Source organism: Malaclemys terrapin, chromosome 8, assembly GCF_027887155.1.
Source record: "Malaclemys terrapin pileata isolate rMalTer1 chromosome 8, rMalTer1.hap1, whole genome shotgun sequence".
Lineage (NCBI taxonomy): Eukaryota > Metazoa > Chordata > Testudines > Emydidae > Malaclemys > Malaclemys terrapin.
Genome location: NC_071512.1, coordinates 1,293,514 through 1,311,850, shown reverse-complemented (window position 1 = coordinate 1,311,850; position 18,337 = coordinate 1,293,514). Strand labels below are relative to the sequence as shown.

Here is an 18,337-nt window from a genome sequence, read left to right as displayed (position 1 = left end):
AAGGAAGGCCCCCAGGGCAGGTTTTCCAGGTTTTATTACCCAACATCCAAGTTCACAAGTTTTACCCAAAAAAACAAGGAAAAAGAAGAAGTAAATGGCGAAGTCCCGGCAGCCGCCTGGCCTGGCTCAGTCCTTGTGATCTCTGCGGCACGCCAACGCTGTCCGGAGACCAGCATGCCAGGCGGGCAGGCCAGCTGTGCCACGTCTCCAGCCAGTGCCGCTGGATCTGCAGGCAGATTGTGGGGACCCCACCACCGGAGCACACATGCCCCCGCTCCCCTCTAGCCCTGTCTGAGAGCTGTTATGCCAGGGGCACGTCGCAGACCTGCCCATGCGGCTACAAGGCACTCGGGGACGAGCAGGCGACGTTCTGCTGTGGGGGGCACAGGTCGGGTGTGGGACTGGGTGCCATGGCCCAGTGCCTGTGTGCCGCTGCTGAGTGTACCAGCCCCCTTGGCTGTGCCAGGTGCGGCCCATGGGGCTGCCACTGAATGCCCCTGCCCGTGGCGTGATGAGCAGTGCCAGGCCATGGCATAGGCTGGAGGCAGCGGGACAGCAAGGCTGGGCTGGGGGGGGGAGGCTGACCAGCAAGGGGCTCCAGTGGCTTGGGCCAGCTCTGTGCCATGCTCCACTCACCTCTGATCCCCTTCCAGTGCCCCACTGCCATCACCCTGTGCCTACCCCCCCAGCAGGGCCACCAGGCACCTGTGCTCTGGCCAGGTGAGGTGCAGGGAGGCAATGTCTGTCCCGTCCGTCCCCCCCCTTTGCACGCGGGGTTTGTTAATGTGCTCGTAACGGGGTGAACTCGCCCCATCAGCCTCGTGGCTCTGGGAACGCTGCCCCGAGCGGCTGGGCCCTGGCAGGCTCCACCTGGCAGCGTGGGCACAAGTCTGGATCACTGAGCGCTGGAGCCAGCACAGGCGACTGGCACCATGGGGTGCACCAGGGTGTCACCCTCCCCCCCAGCTACCTGGCCAATGCTGCAGCCAGTGGAAGCTACAATCTGCCCCCCCCCCCCCCCCCACGGCCAATCGGGACTATTCTGTGGGGATCAAGTGCTTCCTCATTGGCCAATCAGCTGCCCGGGAATCCTGTACACTGATTGTCTGAAAAGGTGTACTTCAGCCAGTGAGTGAGCCCTGTGTGCTGATTGGCTGGAGAGGCAGGAATGTGATGGGCTCTCCCTGGGCTGCCCTGCTCCCCCTGGGAGCGCATGGCTCCCCCCCCCTCCGGGGGCAGAGCTGGTGCCCAAGGGCCAGGGTGGGTCCTCGTGTACATGGGACACACCCATTACCTGGGTAGGGGCAGGCCAGGGTATCCTGCAGGCTGATTGGCCGGGAAAGTCACATGATTTGACACCTACTTCAGTTGCTACCATCTGGCTTTGCAGCATGGCCTGGCAGAGCAGGTGGGGCACCGGGGCCTCCGCACTGGGCTATGGCCTGGCAAGTGCCCCTGGGTGAGAGAGACAGCAGGGTAAGGGAGGGATGTGGGTAGAGCCCGCAGGCACCCGCCTCCAAGCACCCCTGCAGCTGCACCCCAGTGCCCTCTCCCCGCTGCCCAGGCAGGGCCTCTGTTGGGACACCCCGGAGGGGTAGGCTCCAAGGCGTGTGGCATTGAAACTGGGCACCTAGCACCCACTGCCCTTTGGGCCTCAGGGTTCATAGGGCCAGGTTCCCCCCAGCGGCAGGACTGCAGGTACGTGACTCTCGGAACAAATGGGGACGCCTGCTCCAGGGCTGGGCAGCCCAGGGGGGCAGACACTCCTGCCATGCCCACCTGCACCAGGCCAGCTGCCTGCAAAAGCACACGCCCCACGCTGGGCCTGCGCCCCGCTCACTCCCCCCGGCTCAGCAGGGTGCATCCTGAGAGGCACCCAGCCCAGAGAGAGAAGCAGCTGGGGCCTTCTCACCACACGCTGGCTCTGCATCTCTCTCTGGCCCCCTCCTGCCTGGGCCAGTCCCCAGTCATGCCATGGAGCCGGGCACCTCTCTGCTCCTTTCCCGCAGGCAGTCAGCGGCCCCCAGCTCTATGGACCTGGGCAGGCGCCGAGGAGCTGGTGTTGAGGGTCCGTGTGTGGAGCAGGAGCTGCCTCGTGCAGCAGGCTAGGGGCACTGATCCTCGTGCAGCAGGCTAGGGGCACTGATCCTCGTGCAGCAGGCTAGGGGCACTGATCCTCGTGCAGCAAGCTAGGGGCACTGATAACCACCATCACCAGCATCAGCTCCCCGGGCGCAGCCTCTGCCCCCGCGTCCGCCCGTGCTCCCACTCTGCAGCTCGGGGTCAGGTCGCTTTCACGAGCTGCACCAGGGCAGAGGCCCAAGCAGCCGGGGGGACAGGGGTTTGAGGTCTTTACACAGGAACCACCAGCAGGCTCTGTCCCCAGCCCCACTGCGGCGTGGGCTTCGCCAGGGTGAATGTCGGAGCAGCAGGGGCTGGTGCTGCCCCCAGCTCTGGCCGGGGTGTGTCCTGGAAGCTGTGACTCCCCCCCTCACATACCCTGGCGCTCGGCTGAGCTCAGCCTGCCCGGTTTGTTTCCAGAGACAAACCACGAAATCCCACCATGAAGGAAGTTTGTAGAAGAGGAAAGAAAAGGAAACGGCTCCTCACGCCACCGGAGCAAGCGGTTCTGGGGGGAAACGCCGCCGCGCGAGTCCTTGAAAAAGCCAGAAAATTCAAACACAGTTCAATAAAATCTCCCCTGAAAAACCCCGAACGTGAAAAGTGCCAACAAACCCCTTTGTGATCTGAAAACCACGTGGACTTCAGGGGCGCACGGCCACACCCCAACGCAGAGACACGCAGACCCACAGGGAGATGCACGGTTGCGCCCCCATGCAGGGGGACACAGACACACGCACACGCAGGGACCCACATATGCCCACGCAGTGACATGCACACTCAGGGACCCGCAGGGACACCCAGACACACGCACACGCTGAGACACACACACAGACACATGCACACACTGAGACGCAAGGCCCCACAGACACACACGCAGGATGCCCAGACAGGACATGAACGTTGCCCAGCGGTCTGGGTTTCTCAGGCAATTGGCTTGGTTTGTGGCCTTGGCACCGTGGCCTGTGTGGGGAGGGTGGGGCTGAGCTGGGGCAGAGGGCTACAGGCTGCCTCCCCGTGCCAGCGTGGGGAGGACACCCGTCTGCAAAGCTTTGAGCTCAGTCGAGGGTGGGAGTCGGTGACAGCAGCTGCAGAGCCAGGAGCCTCTTGGGACCCGGAGCGAGGCCGGAGTTTGTCTCTCCAAACCACAGTCCGATACATGAGCGCCGGCAAAGCCAGCCCAGGCCAGCCTGACTGCAAAGCTTCCACCACCTCCCCGGGGAGCCTGGCACAGCGGGCGCCTGGCTCGGAGCAGGACTGCAGCTTTGCAGGGCGGCAGAGCGCGGCTGGTTCCAGCCGCCCAGGCTGACGGGAAGCTGGAGTTTCCCCAGAACGCACAAGGGGCAGCGGGACTCTCTGGCTCGGCCAGGGCTCAGCTCCAGGCACCGGGCGCTGTCCAGGGAGCCAGACCTTAGGACCTGGGTTGTGGGACTTTAAGGTAGCCAGTGCTGTTTTGTGCTTTGGGAAACTCAGCTTGTGACCGGGAGAAAGGCAAGGAGCCGGCCCCCTGCCAGACACGCTCCCAAGGGCTGGTCCGCAACCACCTCCACCCCTTCCGCTTTTCTTCTGGTCTTCCCATCACGGGCTTCACTGCACAAACCCCAGTCCCCACCCAGGGGTGCCCAGATGTTGTCCAGCAGAGGGACGGCTGTGTCAGCTGCACCCTGACCCCAGATCTCAGCAACCCCTCCTGCAGACCACGGTGCAGCATGTGGGGATTACGTGTCCCAGCATGCAGTGCTCCATCTCAATGGAACCAGACATCGCTGGGTGAGCATTGCATGCTGGGGCCTGAAGTCTCTGCACGCCGCACCCTGCCCAGGCGTGCAGCTCGGGGCGGGGCAGTGTGGCCAGTGTCTGGGCTGGGTGAGCAGGGGACCGTGGGGTCCAAGTGCTTGGAGCTGCTGAGCCTGGGGCCAGAGGGGTGAGACCCCAGCCCCCGGGATTGCCTGAGAAACCCCACGACCTGGGCTGGGCTGCCGTTCCCAGCCCGCCAGGGCGCGAGCGGCTGCCTCACTCCGCGGCGGGGCCGGCCCGGGAGCAGCAGCGGGGCTGGCGCACACTCTGCAGAAGCGCCCGGAACATGCTGGGCGGCCGCTTGACTTCCCCCTTCTGCGGCGCCCCCTTGATGGAGCTGGCCCGGGTGCTCTGTGGCGTCAGCACCACCTGCCGGCCGTGCTCCTCGATCTGCTTCTCCAGGTGCTTCTGGATGGCCATGCCCAGCACCTCCACCTCCATGGAGGCGCCATACACCTCCCACGTCATCCCCTTCTCGTCCCAGCTGACTTCCCGGATGGGCTCGGGCGGCTCTTCCTGCGCCCCCTTCACGCGCACCTCGGGGTAGGACGCCTGGGGAGACTTGGCCACCGGCGTCATGGGCCCCGTGGCCACAGACCTGGTCTCCACTGGGATGGAGACCTGCATCTCCGCGTCCTTCTTGGAGGGCTTCAGCTCCGGGCCCGGGCTCTTCAGGCCCGAGGGGCCTTGGCCCCGGCTGTGGAAAGTGAAGGCCGAGGACCCGTCCGGGGGGTTTATGGGGCTGATGGCCACGGACACCAGCGACACTCGGCTGCCGACCTGCGTCCCGGTGTCCTGAGTCCCAGCGTCCTGCGGGGGAGGAGTGACCTCAAACGAGTAGGTCTTGGAGAGCAGCTCCACAGTCCGGGGCTCCCGGGCAGCCTCCTCCCCAGGCCCCACTTCCGTCCCCATTGCTCGTCGCGGCTCCTGAACTGGGCTTCCCTCCGCAGTGCTCTGGGGCAGGACGCGTCCCCCTCTGGCCTCAGCTGGAGCCGCCCGGCTCTCCCCGGACTTGCTGGGAGCAGCAGCAGAGGGGGCCTCTGGCGCGGCTTTCTGGATGGAGAGAGGGGCAGGGGGACTGGTCTCCTTGGCTCGGGCTGACGCTGCTTCTGTTCCCGGGGTGGATTCCTTGGTCCCTTCTGGAGAAGGAAGCGCCATGTCCCTGTTGCCCCCTACCCCTGGGGCAGCTGGGGGTCCCAGCTGGGCCTTGGGCTCTGCCAGAGACGCAGGTGCTTTCCCACCAGCATGTCCACAGGGCGTGGCCACGCCGTCTTCGGACAATGGCGCTGCGCCGGGGGCTCCCACGCTCCAGCGGGACACGGCTCCCTTGGAGGCCCCAGACTGCTCTTGGCTTCGGTCCTGCGGGCACATGCGAGGCACCGGACCCAGCTCCGGACTGACCGCTGCGACTCCGGCACCATCTGGCTCAGGGTCTGTGTTGGCTGGTTCAAGAAATGCAACGTGTTTCAGAGCGGCCGGGGCGCAAGGTGGGTCCTTGCTGTGCCCCTTGAGGCATGGCCCCGGGCTGGCCACGGCAGTGCCCACTCCCGTTGGAGGGCCCTGAGGGACGACGGAGCCATCGGGCCGCGTCAAGGGGCCCGAGCTCCGCTCGCCGTTCTGTCCCAAGCTGGCAACAGGCGTTCGCTCGGCCCCCTTTTCCAACGGCCCCGCTCCTGCTCCGGGGCCCTTGAGAGCCAAGGCCCGGCCGCCAGCCGCGGGCTCCGGCGAGGACTGCTGGGCCATGGCGGGGGCCTCGGCTCGGCTCTCTGTGCTGCCTTGGCCGCCGGGCTCGGTGCCGCCGGGCTCGGTGCCGCAGCAGTTCCTCATGGCCAGCGCGCCGGCCCCACAGCGGGAGTGGTGGAGGTAGCCGCTCGTCGCGTCCTCAGCCGCCCCCTCCTGTGCGAGCAGCTGCAGGGTCTCTGGCTCCTCAGTGCTGCCCATGCCTCGGCCGGGGCTCTCCCATGCTACTCCACCGCCTGGCGTGCGGCCCTGAAACAGACAACAGCAGGGTTACGCTGCAGCCCTGGGCCGTGCTCCGTCCTGCACCACCTCCTCCGGCCGCCGGCCCCCCGGCCAGACCCACGGGCCTCCCACAGCCCCGGCTGGGGCCCCTTCGCTGCTAAGGAGACCCCGGCCGCCTCAAAGCAAATCAGCCCCAGAGGAGCCGGACTCTGCCCCTAGCCCCAGAGGAGCCGGAGCCGCCCGTGCCCAGCTGGAGAATGGGGGGGCCCACACTGGAAAGACAGCGTAGTGTGATGGGGAGCAGGACACCGCAGCCACAGGCTGTGCCCACCGCCCACAAGGAGCAGCTAGAGCTGCGTCCGCCTCTGCCCAAACTGTCGCTGTCCTGCGTTGTGCCAGGCCGGGGGCGAGAACCGGGGCCTGTGCATGGACATTCCCCCGCCCCCGCTCCAGGCTCCGCCCCCGCTCCACGCTCTCTGCCCCCACCCCCGCTCCAGGCTTCCCCTGAGGGCAGAGCTTCAACCTTGATGGGACCCAAGACCAACCCGACAGGACCCCAGTTTCCAAGCAGAGCCCAAGGCCCCCTGCACCCGCTCAGCTGCTCCGTACGCTTCCAGCCCATCTGTCTCGGTACAGACAGCGCCTCGCTGTCAGAGCTGACGTGCGCCCACACGCACTAAATGCCTGACCAGCTCCAGGCCCGGCCGGTCACAGCCCCAGTGCACGTGCAAACGAGGCGCACTGTTGTGCACACGTGTTTCCTAACGCCAAGTCCATGGAGGCGACGCGCCGGGTTGGGGTGGGCGTCGGTGGCCGTGGCACGAGTGTGGGATGGTGCAATGGTCACATGCTCCAACAGACCCTCTCCCCCACCATACGGGGGCGAGTCCTGCTCCCCACCACAGCCCACGTGCACGTGTGGGCATGCACCTGCCCCCTGCCCCCTTCCCTGCAGCACCACCTCCACCACGCCCTTTGCTATTGCGACATTTGGCCTCCCCGTCCCTCCCCAACAGGCGCCTTGGTGCCCGCGGGTGGCAGAGGGGAAGGGAGGATTCTAGCTTTTCTCGACGTGGCCAGGCAGAGTTGAGCCTCAGCTCGTGGGGCTGGGCAAGGCTCGTGGTGCCCGCGGCACGGCCAGCGGCAGAGCCGGGAACACTGGCCAGGCCTCCCAGACCGAGCAGCGGGTTTGCAGGGAAGGAAGGAAAAGGAATTTCTGGCAGGCTGAGGGAGGAGAGAAAAAGGGTTATTTGGAGCTGCTCTGAGGGCCGGGGTATGAGACAGCCCCCCCCCAGCCCAGGCCAAGTTGGCTGCAGAACGGACACCAGGACAAACTGGGTCCTGCAGCCTCCTGCAGCCTGACCCCTCCTCCCCCCCCCCCCCCCCCCCCGGCACAGACCTCCAGGTCTCTCCTGCAGCCGGACAGGTGAGCTCCTGTCCCCTCCCATGCGTCCCCGATTTCGCCATTGCTGGGGCCAAGGCACCCGCAGCGGCGCAGCTCCAGCCACCCCCGGCCTCCTGTGGCGATTCAGCGCCAGCTCCCTAGAACCATGGGCCAAGCCCACGCCTGGGGTAACCATGGAAGCCGACAGATTTACACCAGGTATTGATGTGGCCCCACCCACCCAAAATCTCCTAACGAGCAGGCAGGTCTGGAGGCGGAAATTCTGTGACTTTCAGCAACTTCTGCTGGGACAGGCTAGGGGAGCAGGTCCCACCCCGGCCCGGATCCGGTCGCACCGGGCAATGGGGCTCCCCTGGGCTTCCAGGGGACGCCGAGGGGCAGGGGCCCCTTGTGGGGCAGAGCTGCCCTGAGCAGCCTCCCGGTGATCACCCCAGCCCAGCCGTCGCGGGGACCCATGCCTCCGCCAGCACCGGGAATGAGGTGGGGCCGCATGGCCTTATCAGCTCCATAGCAAAATGCAATAGGGGGCTTGCCCCGAATGCTCCCCCCCCCCGGGAAGGAGGGGTACCACCCCCAGCTCGCAGACTGGGCACTGAGATACCAAGAGCTAGGGCCACCCCTGTGAGGCCAGTGCCCACCCTGGCACCCAGGAGCTGCCAGAATGTGTGTGGGGCCCAGCCTCGGCTGCCCGGGAGATCTGCTGGGTCAGCGTAGGTCCTGGGCCCCCTCCCCCGTACAGCAGCGCAGGAGCTGGGGGGCAGATTCTGGCGGGACTCATGGGACGAGCTGGACCAGGGAGGTTAGGGCAGAGTCCACCCAGGCAGCTTCGGGGTGCACAGGCCTTGGGGGGGGGATGTTGCACTGGGGGAAATCACCCCCACAGAGCGGCACCAGCTATGCCAGCATCTGGAGTCCTGGCTCCCAGCCCTTTGCCTGTTTCCCTAGCCCACGTCGTCTCTCCAGGCCCGGGGTCCCACGGCCCCCCACTTGCCAGCTTCCGTCCGGCCTGCACTAGGGACACACTGGAACCACCGAGTGTCCTCGAGCCCCCAGCCCAGCGGGTGAGTGGCGGCTGTCGCTCTCTCTCTGTGCCCACTGGTGTAGTACCCAGCTATGGGCAGCCCAGGCTCTGAGGGGCCTGTAGGGCATGGCCTGGTCACATGCACTGCACTGTGTGTGCGCGAATGGGGGTGACACCACAGAGCGGTTAGGGGGATGGCGCATGGCTGGTGCAGGGAACGCAAGCAGCTGGGGAATGGGCAGGCGGCAGGTACAGGGCTCTGTGTCGGGTAACGTGGGGGTGGGGGGCAGGTATGGGGGTCTGCACTGAGGGTGGCAGTGGGGCTGGCTCAGGGGAGGCAGCGGGTTAGGGGCAGGTGAAGGGATCTAGGCAGGGAGCACAGGGGTCAGGCTGTCGGAGCAGGTAGAGGGAGATGTGGGAGTTGGGTTGGTAGGACAGGTACAGGGTGGGGCTGGGTTGGGGTTGCAGGTACAGGGGGCAGGTACGGGGGCTGGGTTGGGGGGCAGGTACGGGGGGCTGGGTTGCAGGGCAGGTACAGGGGGCAGGTACGGGGGGCTGGGTTGGGGGGCAGGTACGGGGGGCTGGGTTGCGGGGCAGGTACAGAGGGCAGGTACGGGGGGCTGGGTTGGGGGGCAGGTACAGAGGGCAGGTACAGGGAGCTGGGTTGGGGGGCAGGTACGGGGGGCTGGGTTGCAGGGCAGGTACAGGGGGCTGGGTTGGGGGGCAGGTACGGGGGGCTGGGTTGCAGGGCAGGTACAGGGGGCTGGGTTGGGGGGCAGGTACAGGGGGCTGGATTTGGATGCACAATATTTTACAGAGATCAGTTCGCAGCTGTTGCTGTCCCCTCCTCACAGAGGTTCCTGGGCCCAGCCCCAGCCCTGCCCGTCTGCCAGTGCCTGGCTCTGACGTTATTGACACAGCCCAGGACCGGATAGATCATTGGTACAACCAAAGTTCTGTAGTGGCACCAAATCTTGTATAAAGGGGGTCAAATAAGGTGTCTAAGACAAGGTTATGTTTGCTGGTTATGATTATGCTACTTGTGTGCATGGATCATTTTTGTATTTAAAGTTATAAGTATTGGCTCTAGACTGTCTGTATTTCAAACAGAAGAACAGGAGTACTTGTGGCACCTTAGAGACTATGCATCCGAAGAAGTGGGCTGTAGCCCACGAAAGCTTATGCTCTAATAAATTTGTTAGTCTCTAAGGTGCCACAAGTACTCCTGTTCTTCTTTTTGCGGATACAGACTAACACGGCTGTTACTCTGAAACTTGTCATTATGCAAGGCACTGCATTTAGCCATATGGAATGGAAATCCATCAACCTCATGATATATATCTCCTCATTATATGTTCCATTCTATATGCATCCGAAGAAGTGGGCTGTAGTCCACGAAAGCTTATGCTCTAATAAATCTGTTAGTCTCTAAGGTGCCACAAGTACTCCTGTTCTTCTTTTTGTATTTCAAACTTGTGCTATGCTTTTGGGTGACACCCCAGACAAGTTGGTGTCAGCTCTGCCTAGCCTGCTTAATGGCCCATTAAGGACCATCAGCTATACAATGGACCCATTGAGAGAAGGCAGATACACCTTGTAACTGAGCAAGGCAGGGACATGCCTATGGACAAAACTCAAAAGTTCTTTCATGCCATGTGCTGGGTGGCTTGCTTTTGGAACAAAGGAAGCACAGATCACATGGCAAGGGACTACAAAAGGCAGCTGCAGTTTCTCCATCTTGTCTTCAATCCTGCTTCTTATCTCTGGAGGGACTTTGCTACAAACTGAAGCTCTGAACAAAGGACTGAATGACCCATCCCAGCTGGGGATGTTCCAGAGACTTGATTTGAACCTGCAGTTTATTCTATCACTGCTATAAGCCTGAACCAAGAACTTTGCCATTACTGTATGTAATTGATTCCATTTAACCAATTTTAACTCTCACCTTTCTTTCTTTCTTTCTTTCTTTCTTTCTTTTTATCAATAAACCTTTAGATTTTAGATTCTAAAGGATTGGCAACAGCGTGATTTATGGGTAAGATCGGATTTGTATATTGACCTGGGTCTGGGGCTTGGTCCTTTGGGATCGAGAAAACCTTTTTTCTTTTACTGGGGTATTGGTTTTCATAACCATTTGTCCCCATAACGAGTGGCACTGGTGGTGATACTGGGAAACTGGAGGGGTAGCCGTGTTAGTCTGAATCTGTAAAAAGCAACAGAGGGTCCTGTAGCACCTTTGAGACTAACAGAAGTAAGGTGCCACAGGACCCTCTGTTGGGAAACTGGAGTGTCTGAGGGAATTGCTTGTGTGACTTGTGGTTAGCCAGTGGGGTGAGACCGAAGTCCTCTCTGTTTGGCTGGTTTGGAACCCCAGCCTTGGGCTGTAACTGCCCTTGTCGTGGAGTGTGGGGGACTCAGGCCCCCGTACTCCCGGCTTCCTGCGATTCCCCGTGACTCTCAGCCAGCCAATAAAGCGGAAGGTTTATTGGAGAACAGGAACACAGTCAAGAGCAGAGCTTGTAGATACAACCAGGACCCCTCAGTCAAGTCCTCTTGGGGAGTGCAGGGAGCTTAGACCCAGCTTGGGTTCCCTGCGTTGCACCTCCCAGCCCCAAACTGAAAAACTCCCAAAAATCCCTCCAGCAGCTCTCTCCCCCCTCCCCCTGCTCCTCCTCTCCTTTGTTCCGACTCGGGGCAGAAGGTGTCACCTCTCCCACCCCCCTCCTGGCTCAGGTTACAGCTCAGGTAGATCAATGTAACTCCCAGGCTCCATTCCCAGGTCCAATCCGCCCCGCTCCCTGCTCCGTCCCAGCCCTGCTCTAAGCAATTTGTCCTGAATTGATAATCTGAGTTGTGTCCCGCCAGAGGCCGCATCGTTACACTGGCACAGAGAGGGGATGCCTGGCACGCACCCCTGGGACTCAGCCGGTTGCATCACAGGCTCCTGTAGGCCAGCGTGGCCTGGGTCACACGCCCTGGCCCCATGTCACCCGCCAGCAGCCCTGCGGTGGGAGGAGCGCAGGGTTTGCCAGGGGGCTCAGAGGATGGTGCCAGACCCTCTGGCCTCTCCTTGGCAATAGCGCCAGCACAGGGAGGGGACACGCTGTGCCCTGAAGCCTGGGACACAGGGCTTCCCAAGACAGAACTCCACCCCTCCTGCCAAGGAACCCTGGGGCATGAGTTGGCGTCTGCCCAGACAGCTGGGAAGCCCAAGAGAAGCTGGATCAGAGGGGGACGGGGGAAGCTGGTCTTAAACACAACAAAGAAGCTAACAAGAAGTGGAAGATTGGACAAATGACCAGGGAGGAGTATAAAATATTGCTCAGGCATGCAGGAGTGAAATCAGGAAGGCCAAATCACACTTGGAGTTGCAGCTAGCAAGAGATGTTAAGAGTAACAAGAAGGGTTTCTTCAGGTATGTTAGCAACAAGAAGAAAGTCAAGGAAAGTGTGGGCCCCTTACTGACTGAGGGAGGCAACCTAGTTACTGAGGATGTGGAAAAAGCTAATGTACTCAATGCTTTTTTTGCCTCTGTCTTCACGAACAAGGTCAGCTCCCAGACTGCTGCACTGGGCAGCACAGTATGGGGAGAAGGTGACCAGTCCTCTGGGGAGAAAAGTGTTTCAGGACTATTTAGAAAAACTGGACGAGCACAAGTCCATGGGGCCGGATGCGCTGCATCCGAGGGTGCTAAAGGAGTTGGCGGATGTGATTGCAGGGCCATTGGCCATTATCTTTGAAAACTCATGGCGATCGGGGGAGGTCCCGGATGACTGGAAAAAGGCTAATGTAGTGCCCATCTTTAAAAAAGGGAAGGAGGAGGATCCGGGGAACTACAGGCCAGTCAGCCTCACCTCAGTCCCTGGAAAAATCATGGAGCAGGTCCTCAAGGAATCAATTCTGAAACACTTAGAGGAGAGGAAAGTGATCCGGAACAGTCAGCATGGATTCACCAAGGGCAAGTCATGCCTGACTAACCTAATTGCCTTCTATGATGAGATAAGTGGCTCTGTGGATGAGGGGAAAGCAGTGGATGTGTTATTCCTTGACTTTAGCAAAGCTTTTGATACGGTCTCCCACAGTATTCTTGCCGCCAAGTTAAAGAAGTATGGGCTGGATGAATGGACTGTAAGGTGGACAGAAAGCTGGCTAGATCGTCGGGCTCAACGGGTAGTGATCAACGGCTCCATGTCTAGTTGGCAGCCGGTTTCAAGCGGAGTGCCCCAAGGGTCGGTCCTGGGGCCGGTTTTGTTCAATATCTTTATTAATGATCTGGAGGATGGTGTGGACTGCACTCTCAGCAAGTTTGCAGATTTCAGAGTAACAGCCGTGTTAGTCTGTATCCGCAAAAAGAAGAACAGGAGTACTTGTGGCACCTTAGAGACTAACAAATTTATTAGAGCATAAGCTTTCGTGGACTACAGCCCACTTCTTCGGATGCATATAGAAGAAGTGGGCTGTAGTCCACGAAAGCTTATGCTCTAATAAATTTGTTAGTCTCTAAGGTGCCACAAGTACTCCTGTTCTTCTTTTTAAGTTTGCAGATGACACTCAACTGGGAGGAGTGGTAGATACGCTGGAGGGTAGGGATAGGATACAGAGGGACCTAGACAAATTAAAGGATTGGGCCAAAATAAATCTGATGAGGTTCAATAAGGACAAGTGCAGAGTCCTGCACTTAGGATGGAAGAATCCCATGCACTGCTACAGACTAGGGACCGAATGGCTAGGTAGCAGTTCTGCAAAAAACGACCTAGGGGTTATGGTGGATGAGAAGCTGGATATGAGTCAACAGTGTGCCCTTGTTGCCAAGAAGGCTAACGGCATTTTGGGCTGTATAAGTAGGGGCATTGCCAGCAGATCGAGGGACGTGATCATTCCCCTCTATTGGACATTGGTGAGGCCTCATCTGGAGTATTGTGTCCAGTTTTGGGCTCCACACTACAAGAAGGATGTGGAAAAATTGGAAAGAGTCCAATGGAGGACAACAAAAATGATTAGAGGGTTGGAGCACATGACTTATGAGGAGAGGCTGAGGGAACTGGGATTGTTTAGTCTGCAGAAGAGAAGAATGAGGGAGGGATTTGATAGCTGCTTTCAACTACCTGAGGGGGGTTTCCAAAGAGGATGGATCTAGACTGTTTTCAGTGGTACCTGATGACAGAACAAGGACTAATGGTCTCAAGTTGCTGTTGGGGAGGTTTAGGATATTAGGAAAAACTTTTTCACTAGGAGGGTGGTGAAGCACTGGAATGGGTTACCTAGGGAGGTGGTGGAATCTCCTTCCTTGGAGATTTTTAAGGCCCGGCTTGACAGAGCCCTGGCTGGGATGATTTAGTTGGGAATTGGTCCTGCTTTGAGCAGGGGGTTGGACTAGATGACCTCCTGAGGTCCTTTCCAACCCTGAGATTCTATGATTCTAAGCCAGGCTCTCTGGGCCCTCGTGGGGTGCACTGCAGACAGTGCTGGCCTGAGCCCTAGAGAGCTGCCCGGGCTCGGCGCCAGGGAGAGTGACACAGCGGATCCCTGGGACGGTGGCTGAGCTGAGCCCGGCTGTGCAGCACGGTGCCCATCAATGTCCAGCTGTGTCTTCATCACACCCTCTGCCGTGCCGCTGCCCGTCCGACTCGCTGTCTCTGTCCTGAGGGCTGTAACCAACTCCTGCCTGCCAAGCCCAGAGCCACGTGGCACCGATGCCCAGGCGACTAGATCCACCAGAGCTGGGTCCTGCCCTCTCACCCCGGTGCAATCCACTGACGTCCCTCAGACAGGCCCGTGCGGTGAGGATCCGCTGCTCCCCCCAGTGCCCCAGCCAGACTCTGTTACGGTTGGGACACGTTCTCCAAAAGCCCCTGAACCTGCCCGTGCAAAAGTAGAGGCCGATCCGTGCATGTATCAAGCCCCTGCCTTTGCACAACAAGCTGCTCACAACCAAGGTATTCCTGCACGTGCACGAGGGCGTTCACGCGCAGGGGGTGCAAACGCGGCCTGTTCTGACAGCAGCTGCGGCTCCCGAGCCCGTGAGGATCCAAGCGAGGGGCACTGGGCTGACTTTGCGCAGAGAGCTAGCGCCACGCTCGGGGGTACCTGCGATCCTCAGCCCTGGCCAAACTCCCACTGGAGGTCGGCATTTCCCTGCCACACACTGGGTACCGGATTCCTCCCCTGCTCCTGCCCTTGCTGCTGGGCGGCCCTGCTCTGTGCTGTCAGACAGCTGCAGGCTTCACCCCAGAGGTGACCACAGTGGCGGCCCTGGCGAGTACGGCTGGAATCCTGCAGGCGCCGCGGATCTCAGAGCAGTCTGCTGAGCGCTGGCTGCTTCTCCCCGTCTCCAGCTGCTCCACAGCATTGAAAGAAGCTAAAAATACATCGTTTTCCTACTGCTGCGTCTGGCGATGACACATGGGAGGAGAAAGGGGAGTGATGGGAGAACATGGAGGGGAGGGGGCTGGTGACGGAGGACAGAGAGGGGAGGTGGGGGGCTGGGTGAGGGAGAACGGGGAGAGGGGAGGTGGGGGTTGTGGGTGAGCGGGAGGGGGGCCGGCCAGGTGAGGAGATATCCACCGTATGACAAGGTGCCCAGCCCAATGAGCGAGGGTGATCCCTGCTCTCCACGCCACCCTGCCAGCCCCTCCTCCGGGCAGTGCCCAGCCGTGCCGCACATGGGAAGCCCAGGCGCTCAGCCAGGCCTCGGGGCCAGCCTTCCTGCTGAACGCAAGGAGCAGAGAAAGGGCAGGACAGGGCAGGGGACGCGGGTGCTGATGGCACATGCAATGGGGCCACGTTCATCACGGCTGCGCTGGTGTTGCATGGCTCTGAGCGAGTGACACTGGCCAATGCCAGCGCAGCGCCAGGCAGAACCTGCTCCCTTGTGCGAGCAGGAGTCCGGCTTTTCCGCCTGGGCCCAGAGCGGCCTGTTCTGCCTGCGGGGAGGGAGGTGTGACGTTGCCAGAGCAGAACGGTTCACCCCGCTGCGTTGGGGGCACAGGGAATCTAGCTGCCAGCAGGTGTGGGGGTCAGCGTATGTGGTGACGGAGCACGGCAGGAAACGCCACTCCCAGAGGGGTAAGATCTGGATGCGAGACAGCAGGGGCCTGCTAGCTCCGGTGCCTGCTACTCTCCTTCGGCGTCTGGGCAAATCCAGCATCACCCACACGCCGAATGAATGGCGGCTCGCTGGGAACTACAAAAGCAGCTCACGCCCCGGCCCCACCAGTCGCACTGTGGCCCTGGGTCGGACGCTGATCTCCCTGGGGAAGTCAGCGCCACCAGCAGAGCGCCGCATTCTGCTGAGCTAGGGAGCGACTGGACTGGAGGGACGCCGGAGCGCACGGGGCAGAGAGCCGCCCCCCCCAGCTCAGAGCTCGCCGGGCTCCTAGTTACCGGGAGCAGCCAGGCGGTAACAGCAACTTTGTTATGGGACAAACACCCCGGGCCTAGACTGCCTCCCAGCCTGTCTGCTGTGTTCCCCACGCTTCCCTCTCCAGGCCTGTCCCGCCAAAGGGGGCCGCGCATTGGCTGGGCTGGGCTGTGTTTAAAGTCAGGGTGGCAGCAGCTGTGTAGGAAAAGCAGCATCTCACATCCACACCCGGCGTGAAGTGCTTCCCAGCATGTTCAGGGTTTAGTTTGGTTCAATGGCTCCCAGCGCCCCCCCTGCTGTAACCCCCATTCGCCGCACACCACTGCCGGGGCCCTCCCCTTGGGGTACCCTGGGCAAGGGGCCTGCAAAAGCCACAGCCCAGCGCTGAACGTCCCTGGGGTGCTCAGCCCACCTAACCCTGCTGCTGGCAGGTCTGGGAATCGGACTGATCCAAGAGTCTCTCTCTGGTCTGTGCCTGGCTCTGGGAGGTGTGTGCCGGGCCTGGCATTGCCAAGCACGGACCCAGAGGAGCAATTGCCTTAAATATTCGCCAGGTACAAAATTCCAGTCGCATTGGAGGCTTTTCCCGAGGGCTGATCCGTTCCTCTCTCGCCTTCCCAGGTGTAGGAATCTGCGTTCAGCGAGGGTCCCCCTCCACCCGCACACGCGTGTGCACATGTGAACACACACACACGGAGCAAATCCTCCTCGAGGACCCCCGCCCTCAGCCCAAAGCCACTGTCACCAGACAGGCCAAGAGAGCCGGGCTGGGGCCAGGCCCTGGCCCAGGCAGGGCAGGTGCCAATGGGCGGGGAGGCGGAGATCCTGCTCTGGACAATAATAATTAACGCGATGGGGCCGGGGGGGGGGGGGGGGCACATCTGCAGGATGAAATATTGCACGGATCGCTTGTGCCGCGCGAAAGGGGCCGGGGCCGGTCTCCTCGGAAACTCACATCTCCCGGTGTCCCCAGGGCCGGATCCCCCGAAAACCCGGAGCACGCGGCCACGACACACACCCAGCCCCGTGTAGACACGGCACCGGCATCGCCAGCGCACAGCCCGCTCCCCGGCTGGCACCCTGGCACATGGCACCCCCGCGCCCCCAAGGAGCCCCGCTCCGCGCCCCCAGGGGCAAGGCGCAAACCGGCCCCCGGGATCCCGCACCCAGGCGGGGGGGGGGGGGGGCGCGTCTCGCCAGCCCTGCCCCGCGGCTCTGTCCCCTTCCCTCGCTCGGCTCCCCGCGCCCCGCCCGCGCGCACTGACCTGCGGGACCCCGGGGAGCCCCGGCCCCGCGTCCGGCTCGGGGAGACGCGCCGCCCCGCACCGCTGTTCCAGGCGCTGCCGGCTAGTGCAGCTGGGAGCATGCGTGGGGGAGGCGGCGGGTTTCGGGGAGAGGAGGCGGGCGAAGCAGCGAGCCGAGCCGAGCCGCACCGCTCCGAGGGGAGGAGGGCCCGGCTCCGCGGGGCTGGAGCTGCGGCCATGGGGCAGCCCCCTGGGCACAGGCAGGGGCACCTGCCCTTGGCTCTCCCGGCCCCTGTAGGCACCGAGCCCTCTCCTGGGGGGCTGCCCCCGGGAACCCTGCAGGGCGGGCGGCTTGGTGCCAGTGGGCATGGCGAAGGATCCCAAGCCCCTGCCACAGGCCGGCAGGGATGTGCCCTGGGTACCCGGCACACAGTCAGCGGCCAGTGCTGCCCCCGGCCCTAGGGGACTCCAGGCCTGGGCACTCGCTGGGCTCACCCTGGAGCAGGTGGCTCCAGCGTCCAAGCCAGCGAGAGGTCAGCAGCCATCCCCACCCCACAGATCCCCGGGCGCTGCTGGAACTGGCTGGGCAGAGAGACAGACGCCCGCGCCCAGAGGATACCAGTGGGAGCTGGGGATCCCAGGCTCTCCGCCCTGGCGCTGGGGAAGCCGGTGCCGGCAGGTCGGGGTGGTTCCCAGAAGGAGGCGAGCGGGCGCAGGGGTCACCCTGGCACGAAGACTCCGATGCTTCCCCTTGGCAGGGCACGGCTGGTACCTCGCTGCCCTGGGCAGAAATGGAGCGTGGTGCCCGTGAGAAGTGCCCGCTGACAGCTCTGGAGATCAGAGGCCTCCACCCAAGCAGGGCCAGCGGGCAGAATGTCCCACCTCGTCCTGCCAGTGCCCCTCCAGTCCAGCCTGAACAACCCTCTGGGGACAGGGGAGCTCGGCCTCTCTGGCCCATGCAGCTCCAGGGGGTCGTACCTGAGGCTTTGTGACTCGCCGCTGCCCCGAGACCCCCGGCTTCTTTTCCCTGGGTCACCAGCAGCTGTCGGGAGAAGACTTGATCAGATTGAGTCCAGTGCTGGGTAACGGCTCCATTCAGGTCCCTGCTCCCCAGAGCTAGACATCCCTGGGCACGGGCACTGGGCGTCGCTGGCCACTCGGACAGGGTGGGGCTGAGTTGGCCAGTGGATTCTGCCCATCCAGCCCCGTTCTCTTGGCTGCTGAGAGCTGGGCCCTGCAGACAGTGACACCATGTTACTCAACCTGGTAATTTTCCAGTTTGTGTGGGGGGAAGATGAGCCTTTCCCATCCTCCCCTCTCAGCAGCAGTCGGCTCTTTCCCCTCCCTGGGGTTCTGCGGTGAGCTGGCACCCCTCTGCCCTGCCTGGATCAGCAAAATCAGTGTGTGTGTGGGGGGGGGGGGGCAGT

General features: G+C 62.1%; 1 protein-coding gene across 1 annotated transcript; it reads right to left on the bottom strand.

Annotated features, from left to right (window-relative positions):
* Positions 1-1,026: 1,026 nt before the first annotated feature.
* On the bottom strand, positions 1,027-17,279 carry GPRIN1 (G protein regulated inducer of neurite outgrowth 1). Its single transcript, XM_054037377.1, has 2 exons — positions 16,932-17,279; positions 1,027-5,907 (listed from the first exon to the last, which is right to left on the bottom strand). The coding sequence occupies exons 1-2, from the start codon at positions 17,277-17,279 to the stop codon at positions 4,135-4,137; spliced, it is 2,121 nt and encodes a 706-aa protein (XP_053893352.1). The 3' UTR covers positions 1,027-4,134.
* Positions 17,280-18,337: the final 1,058 nt, after the last annotated feature.

Bases quoted from the DNA above. Each gene is read 5' to 3' on its own strand.
- GPRIN1 (XM_054037377.1), bottom strand. From the start codon at position 17,279: ATGCCCACTGGCACCAAGCCGCCCGCCCTGCAGGGTTCCCGGGGGCAG. The intron at 5,908-16,931 runs GTCAGTGCGCGC...TGTCTGTTTCAG, and splicing joins GGCTCCCCGGGGTCCCGCAG to GGCCGCACGCCAGGCGGTGG.